The sequence below is a fragment of the Diaphorina citri genome, unplaced genomic scaffold (assembly GCF_000475195.1).
Source record: "Diaphorina citri unplaced genomic scaffold, Diaci psyllid genome assembly version 1.1 scaffold580, whole genome shotgun sequence".
Classification (NCBI taxonomy): Eukaryota; Metazoa; Arthropoda; class Insecta; order Hemiptera; family Psyllidae; genus Diaphorina; species Diaphorina citri.
The window spans coordinates 102725-111909 of record NW_007378014.1 but is presented as its reverse complement, the minus strand read 5'-3'; the positions used below and the strand labels follow the sequence as shown (position 1 = coordinate 111909).

Here is a 9185-nt window from a genome sequence, read left to right as displayed (position 1 = left end):
CATTGAAATCGAAATCTCTAAAAAAAAAAAGTTTGATAGAGGGAATTGTAACTGCCAAGGTGTTATTGTCCCGAAAAGCAGTCAATAGGAGGAAGCTAGCCGTTCCGAGAACGAACCTTATCCGTTCAAGATAAAATTCGCCCCGGGTGGAAATCGAACCCGCGACCTAGCTAACTAAGTGACTGGCGACTGACCTAACGCTTACAAGGCAGACACGCTACGAACTAAGCTAACTAGGCTGGCACAAAACCGATAACCCCAACACTAAATTTAATTATTTTCTATGTCTATTCCAGGTATCGAACCCGGGGACAATGCGTTACAAAGACGCGGCCCCACATCACCAGGCTGGCGTATTCACACAGTTGTGTGGTATGCTTAAACGACATATCACACTCAAACGGAGAGATACAAGAAGGACCGTGTCGGTAAGTAATGTTGCAATTCTGTTCAAAAGAGGGGTCTGCGAAAAGTGGACCTCCTTTTATAAACGTACGTCTGCAGGAGATCTTTAAAATATTTCATGGGAAAGACGACTAGAGATTTTTTTTTTAGAGGTTTGATAAAGGTAACTGTATCGACCCGAAATCGAAGAGAAAAGGAAGACAGGATAGGAGAAAGCCAGCCGTTCCGAGAACTGGGAAAAGCCAGCGCTCAGATGGTCACCCATTACGGATACCAACGCGGAATGTTGCGTATCTTCAGTGAACCATTGGAAACTGATGAATTGGGTTTTTCATGTCAAACTTATAAAACAGTAGGAAAAATAGGAAATTGACTTTCATTGGGACTCGAACCCAGGGACTCCCGATAACCAGATGGGAAAAGCCAGCGCCCAGATGGTCACCCATTACGGATACCAACGCGGAATGTTGCTTATCTTTAGTGAACCATTAGGTTCACTGAAGATAAGCAACAAAATACCTTCAATATTAACTTTAAATACCCTTCAATATTAAATTTAAATGAATTGGTTTTTTCATGTCAAACTTATAAAATCAAATATAAGGAGAAATAGGAAATGGACTTTCATTGGGACTCGAACCCAGGGACTCCTGATAACCAGACCAACCTACTTCCGAGGTTCCGAGCTACTAAGGGTAATTTTCCAATAATTCGATAAAGTCAATAAAGATCATCGAATCATCAATCAATAAAATTTATTTCAAGGCCGTAAGGTAGCTAATAATAAAAATACCATTAAAAAATGTGGTATCAATCTACATAGGCAGGTACACTGCATGCTCCATAAGCAGGAACGATGCGCGAGGAACAGAAGGACCCGAGTTCAATTCCAGCCGAGACATAGAATTCTAAATTGGCTGAGAAAACAGCTACAGTTATGTACATACTTGAAAACCGAAAATTACATTACATTCCTTCCTGTGGGATAAGGAAAGTAAAAATTAAGGGGAACTGTAACAACGGAGATGTTAACGTCCTAAAATGGAACAGTGAAGGAGGACAGGATAGGAGGAGGCCAGCCGTTCTGAGAACGAACCTTATCTGTTAGTCAGGATACAGTTCGCCACGTGTGGGAAACCCGCGACCTAGCGATTACAAGGCAGATGCGCTCTACCTTCCAAGCTAACTAGGCTGACTTACATTACATTCCTTCCTGTGGGATAAGGAAAGTAAAAAATTAAGGGGAACTGTAACAACGGAGATGTTAACGTCCTAAAATGGAACAGTAAAGTAGGACAGGATAGGAGGAGGCCAGCCGTTCTGAGAACAAACCTTATCTGTTAGTCAGGATACTGTTCGCCACGTGTGGGAAACCCGCGACCTAGCGCTTACAAGGCAGATGCGCTCTACCTTCCAAGCTAACAAGGCTGACTTGGGCCAGCCACTCACTCTCAGGTAGACCTGATCAGGTCCGCGTGTCAGGTCTAACTGATAGTGTGTGTGCTTATCAGGTGGACCTGATCAGGTGTACCTGTCAGGTCTACCGGATAGTGGAGTGGCTGACCTGAGCTCGAACTTCCTACTGGTAGTAAGAAAATTTGAAGATTTCTGTAGTCAAATATCACCCCTCCAACACATCTAAACCAGCCCCTGGTCTGGTAGGCATTACAATAATATTATTGTGATGACATGATGATTTAGGATACAAGCTACAGCTTTGTTTGTCAGATTATAAGTGGATGTCTTTCAGCGATCGATGACAATTTGGGAACAATTTTTCCAATATTGGAGAGAAAAATTGTTTGACTGTGTGTCAACAACATCAGCTGATATGCCACAGAACATTATTTATTAGAAATTATTATTAGGTAGGGAATTAAGGAGGTGATGAAATGATAATATATGTAAAGTTGAAAATGCCTAATTGGGAATTGAAGGGACCGGCAATTGTTTGCCGCTTATCCAGGCTTCCCTATAAGAAGAGTATTTACAATGAAGGGGAGACGATTGTTTCCCCTCGTTTATCCAGGTGTCCCATTTAGACGGGTCCCAAATTAGACAGGTTCTTTTTTTAGGAGGTTTGATAGAGGGAACTCCAACTGCTAGGGTCTTATCGTCCCGAAGTCGAAGGAAGATAGGCTAGGAGGCTAGGAAAAAGCCAGCCGTTCCGAGAAAGACCCTTATCCCTTCAAGATAAATCCGCCCCGGGCGGGAATCGAACCCGCGGCCTAGTGCTTACAAGCCGGACACTCTACGAACCAAGCAAACTAGGCTGGCTTCCCTCGTTGTTTGATTCCCAAAACTGCAAAAATGGACTTGGTGATTTACTTTGTACCTAGGTATTCTCCGTTTAACAATTCTCTTTTCTTCGCCAGGAAATCTTACTTCCCCTGTACTCACTATTTCTTCTCATCACTCTCAAACTTGCCGTCCCCAATCCAAACTATCACGCTCAAAGTTCATCCCCGCACCAGTTCAGATTCCTCAAGGATCTGGAGTTTTTGTACAGGAACGAGTCTCACATTGCTGTCGTCCCGAACACGATAGAAACACAGGTAACGGAAAACAAATACTATCTTAGACTCTTGTGGTCTGTGTGGTAATGGGGCTCCGGTAGCAGTGAAACAAATGCTATCTTAAGATGTGTCCTGTCCACACATAGTCGACCGGAAGTCGATCGATGAGGTGAATCTATGTTGTCGAGGCGGCAGTGTGAACGGTTCAGTCGATGTCAATGGACAGAGGGTCGACTATGTGTGGACAGGACACACCTTTAGACTCTTGTGGTCTGTGTCGTAGTATGACTTTCTGCATGGCAAAGCTTCTACGAACCTGACCCCAACTAACCAAAAACCAACCATATGTTTCGTTCTAGAACTTCACTCAACGGATGTTGGACTTCTACCACACCCATGCCGGAGAGAATGCCGCCAACTTTTCCGCCGAATCTCAGTTTCGGTTTTTCAACTCGAGCGAAGATTTGGTGGCCGCTTACTTCAAGAAGGCGAGTTCCATAGCATACGCCATCGTGTTCAATCAGACCACAGGCACAATCAGGTAAGAATAATGATGACTTTCCCAGAGTCGATCTTGAACGACAGAAGAAGTAGGTGGTTAATTTATAACAATTTTCGTGGTGAATTTATAACAATGTATATTGTTATACCTACTTTGTTATAATTATTTAGCTGTAGAGGTATTATAAAATTTTATGATCGAACCGGCCGGTCCGATTTGGAAACAATTTTAAATACATAGAGACATGCTCGTGTTATCAGATTTTGGGCTCGAAAATGCTAAAGTGAGGAATGTGATGACCTAAAATTGGACACAAACACTAACGTAGAAGATTCGTAGAAGCCCTACCTAGTGGTATCTTTACACGAATCCATTCACCCGGATTTTCCTATACCCGTATCTCCGAACCTACTGAATATAAAGATCTCAAATTTTGCATGAAGCATCCCCTCAGGCTACTAACTAGACTGGCTCAATGAGAAAATCCATCAACAAAAACTCGTGACGTGACGTGATGATAGTGTGTTTCTAGCTTCATACTAGTGCGGGATCGTACTCAGATTTTCCAAGAAACATAATTTGTATGAATAATGAACGCCCGCCATTTATGATGTATGCAATATGCACTGATGCACAGCTCGAAATCTAGTCACACCATCTTCTTAATAAATAAAATTAGAGAACAACAAAAACTTTTGCCAGGGTGGGACGGCCAGGCCTCCCACCCTGATTACTGATTGGGTGATTACTTGATTAGGCATAGTGGTAGGTAAGTAGGTACTCTCATTGAATAAAAGTTCTTTAATGGCTTTCATTAAGGTAAACTTTCATTTCATTGGTAGAAGCTTAACCCATCCTTTAGGACTGTTTGCCCCTACACCTAAACCTTGGAATGGACTTTTTGTGTATGAACAAGCGTTTGAGTGTTTGTGTCCAAATACACTCTCTCGGTCTATTAGTTTATTCTGTTATCTATATTAGTAAGCGCTAGGCCGCGGGTTCGATTCCCACCCGAGGCGGATTTTGTCCTGAACGGATAATGTTCGTTCTCGGAACGGCTGGCTTTCTCCCATCCTATCCTTCGTCTCTCTTCGCTTTCGAGACGATAAGACCTTTTTAATGACGTGACGGTGCTTTCCACCACCATTTGGCGTCAATCTACCCGCCTCCTCACTTAGATAAACCTCAAGGCCATGCCGGACACACACCCATCTGGATGCTAACCAAACGCAAACGTTGCTTAACCCTTTCACCCCTGAAGGGACAATACGTCCCACAGAATCATTATTTTTAAACGTGGGATATATCAGTCTCAGTGGTTCTCAAACTGTGCTCCGCGGAGCACTGGTGCTCCGCGAAGAGCTTTCAGGTGCTCCGCGAAGAGCTTCCAGGTACTCCCCATAGTTTCATTTTTCTTACCGCATTTGAAATAGATTCCAACATTTTTTAAATTTTATTATAACATCAGGTGTGTTTTCTATTATTTTTTCTCTATTTTTAAAAATTCCTAAAGGGTTGGGGGAAGTGCTCCGTAGAATTTACAGCACCACTGTCCTAGACCTATCGAAAAAATTCCGATCTCTTTTCGTGAAAAGAGGACAACAAAAGGTCCATCAGAGTAACAGCGCCGTAACAGTCAGACATACATGTACATGTTTCTGTGTATGCAATATGCAACAATTTGGTCGAATTTCGCGTTATTTTCATAGTATGAAGAATCGAACCAGCGGCCTAGCGCTTACAAGGCAGACGCACTACCAACTAAGCTAACTAGGCTGGCCCATTGAAAATTAATAAGGTTTTTTAGTTTCATGTCCTAGGAGGACATGAAACTTTGTAGAGGCTAGGTAGAGGGCTTGTTTAAAGCCCAAATAATAATGATTGACAAACGTTTCTTTTGTGATCTAAGACATCAGTAAAATTCACTTGGCTAACTTGTCTGGTTTTGTCTCCAGATCGATTTTTGTTCAGTAGTCCTAGGAGGACATGGAACTTTGTAGAGGTCTTATTTATAGCCCAAATAATAATGATTGGATAATAATAATAATAATAATAATAATAAATAAATAAAAATAAAGAAATAAATATGGCACTGAAATAAATTAAAAAAAAATAATACTACCTACCTATGACAGAATTAATTTTATTTATAGTACCTACACCTACCTAAATAATAATAGGTATCATCACAACCATCCACAATTCTACATAAACTTACCTATGATAATCACTCACATCAAATTCGCAAAGAAGTACCTACGACTATTTCGCGAGTTCGTTATTTGAAAATCCCTCTTTTCCAACTCATTTGATCAGAAAAATTGAAAGATTCTTCCTAAAATAAGTCGGGGTGAAAGGGTTAAATTGATTGCAAAGGAGGCACTTAGTAACGCTGTAACGCTGTGATATTCATAAAAAGTTGTTGAAAGGCTCTGCTTTAACACAAATAAATTCACGATTACTAAAAAGTAAAACTTGTTATTTTAACTAAAATTAACTCAGTTTCCTTCAAAACGCCCAAAAACAAACACAATGTCACTCCCGTCTAAATATTCGCGAAGCGTTTCAATCTGACTCACCATCTCACCAAAATCTATGAGAAACGAGCACAGATATGAATTATTGAATAAAAAACTAGGAGTTATGGAGAAAAATCCCTTTTTCCGAGGCAACCAGCACGTTAAAAGCTTATTCTGAGGGAAAAAATCCCTGGGTTTCAATAAATTTATGATTTGATTTAAAAAGCAATGAAAAGACGTCTTTATTCTACTCTTTCTTTCGTCAGAGGAATTGCGGCATTATTTTGACCCTTATCGCTCTTATCAGCTCAGGACATCTTGGAGTTTATCAGGCAAAGGGAGTTTATCAGGCAAAGGGCGTTTATCAGGCCTTTGAGGCTCTTAAGTCGCTCGTTAAAAGGTAAACAAAGTAAAGAGGAATTTGTTTGAGCTCGATCTTTCGAATGGCCTTTACCTTTGTTTTTTATGCCGCTGTTGGGACTCGAATCGGAGTTCCGTCTGATTCAGAGGCGGTAAATAAACTGCTGACATACATGAAAGGCATCCGCCCACCATGCTTAGTTGAAATATTTTATGAATAGGTGGACAGGACACACCTTTAGACTCTTGTGGTCTGTGTCGTAGTATGACTTTCTGCATGGCAAAGCTTCTACGAACCTGACCCCAACTGACCAAAAACCAACCATATGTTTCGTTCTAGAACTTCACTCAACGGATGTTGGACTTCTACCACACCCATGCCGGAGAGAATGCCGCCAACTTTTCCGCCGAATCTCAGTTTCGGTTTTTCAACTCGAGCGAAGATTTGGTGGCCGCTTACTTCAAGAAGGCGAGTTCCATAGCATACGCCATTGTGTTCAATCAGACCACAGGCACAATCAGGTAAGAATAATGATGACTTTCCCAGAGTCGATCTTGAACGATAGAAGACACATAAACACTTTTTTGGAAGAGGTTTGATTGAGAGAGCTGTAACAACGTAGGTCTCAAGATGTGTCCAAACACGGTCGACCGGCCTTCGACTATGTGTGAAGACACCTTTAGCTTTCCAAATCGAAGAAAGAGGACAGGATAGGAGAAAACCAGCCTTTCTGTAAACGAACTTTATTTGTTTGGGATAAAGTTCGTCCCAGACAGGAAACGAATCCGAAATCTAGAGCTTACAATTACATGGCTTCCCTCCAAGCTAACGCCTTCGACTATGTGTGAAGACACCTTTAGCTTTCCAAATCGAAGAAAGAGGACAGGATAGGAGAAAACCAGCCTTTCTGTAAACGAATCTTATTTGTTTGGGATAAAGTTTGTCCCAGACAGGAAACGAATCCGAAATCTAGAGCTTACAATTACATGGCTTCCCTCCAAGCTAACTATGTAGTTTCGCTCATGCGATTTTAAATAGTTACATTAACGACTTTTTGCAACCGAAATTATCGTCCCGTTAACTAAACTCTTTCACGTTATTTGACGGTATTGGTCGGTTTGGTCTTACGTTTCAATTATCATCACCTAAGTTAGCGGTGCAAAAACTCTCTAATTATTTATACAACTGCGAAACAGAAATGTTTTTAAAAACGCCCATGTTTCACATAACTTCCCCTCTCTCCTCTCGCCAGGTATGAACTCCGCACCAACCCCTCAGATCGCCACACCCCCACCACCTCCGTCTGCAAAAACTCTCTAATTATTTATACAACTGCGAAACAGAAATGTTTTTAAAAACGCCCATGTTTCACACAACCTCCCCTCTCTCCTCTCGCCAGGTATGAACTCCGCACCAACCCCTCAGATCGCCACACCCCCACCACCTCCGTTCTGTACTCTCCGGAGAACGCTTGCCGTCACCAAGAGTCCCAAATGGAGATGGCGCTCAAAGAGAGCCACCTGAATCTCAAACTGGGCAAGACCGCAGCGGAAGACAACCTGACGCATCCGCTCTTCAAACCGGATGCGGACGATTGTCCGGCAGATGATTACGTCACGTCCGGTTTTCTCGCTCTTCAGTACTGGATTGATGCGACGTTTTTGAATGTGAGTAAAACGAGAAGTCATAGTCCCCTTTTATTACTAAAGGCAACGTGTTGCAACACGTTGCAACGTTGCGTGAGTTTGGTATCCGGATTCGTGACAGAGGGCTGTTACGGGGTCCCCAAAAAGAGCAGCACTTATATTAGCAGCATAGTCAGTTTCCATGATACCAATATCAAAGAATACATAGAACTCCCTTCCTCTTCCGAGCGGAGTACGTCTTATACCAGCAGCATAGTCAGTTTCCATGATATCAATATCAAAGAATACATAGAACTCCCTTCCTCTTCCGAGCGGAGTACGTCTTACTGATGTTTACTATCCTTTTTCCTTGCAGAATCAGCACGACCACAAATTTGAAATTCCCTACGTCCAGTTGCAGAAGTTCCCTAAGGGAGCTTACACAGGAGGTAAGTCCAACAGAAAAAGAACCAATGTACCCGCTTTCTCTTATTAACCTCACCCAACCTGAGTACTATACTTACTTTCCGTGTCCGAAAAGTAAGTAACCTGAGGGGGGTGGGGTCGGGAAAAGCCAGCAGCACGCTATTACCAAGATGGTCACCCGTCCGGATCCAGCCACACAAAACGTTGCTTAACTTCAGTGATCATTTGGGAACTGGTGGCCAACTGAACTAGTAGAATATTACTGGATTCCAGTAGTGATAGAGAGTTTTGTAAAAAAAAAAAAAAAAAAAAAAAAGCGCCCCGTTAACTGAACTTTTTAACGTTGTTCAAAGAAAATAGAGAATTTTTAAAAAAAAAAAAAAAAAAAAAATAGCGTCCCGTTAACTGAACTCTTTAACGTTGTTCAACGAAAAATCGTTTCTGTGCATGTGCAGTCGTCAAATAACGTTAAATATTTCAGTTAAAGGGACGGTGATTTCGGTAGCGAAAACTCGCTCATAACAAACCAGATAACTCTTGGTAATTTAACCATTTTGGTTTTTTTAACTCTTAATTGGTATTCTGTGCTTTTATTTGGCAACCAGCCAGAGGCTGGCAGATTGTCTATGTATGTTTTTAAAAATATATAATCTCTTCTTCTTCTTCTTCTTCTTCTTCTTCTTCTTCTTCTTCTTCTTCTTCTTCTTCTTCTTCTTCTTCTATCCCTTCAGATTGGTCCTGGGACTCGCCTGATCATCCCATCTACCATCGTCATTGGTCGTCTCTCTCCCCACAATTCCTCCACTACCATTCTGTGGATAGTGGGGAGAA

General features: G+C 41.8%; 1 protein-coding gene across 1 annotated transcript in view; it reads left to right on the top strand.

Annotated features, from left to right (window-relative positions):
* Positions 1–275: 275 nt before the first annotated feature.
* Positions 276–9185, top strand: part of LOC103510298 (ATP-binding cassette sub-family A member 5-like) — a 50627-nt gene continuing 41717 nt past the window's right edge. The window contains exons 1-5 of the mRNA XM_026824383.1: positions 276–428; positions 2781–2960; positions 3281–3462; positions 7703–7970; positions 8305–8377. Coding sequence (XP_026680184.1) covers positions 315–428; positions 2781–2960; positions 3281–3462; positions 7703–7970; positions 8305–8377 — 817 coding nt within the window. The 5' untranslated portion in view covers positions 276–314. The remainder of the gene's footprint in view (positions 429–2780; positions 2961–3280; positions 3463–7702; positions 7971–8304; positions 8378–9185) is intronic.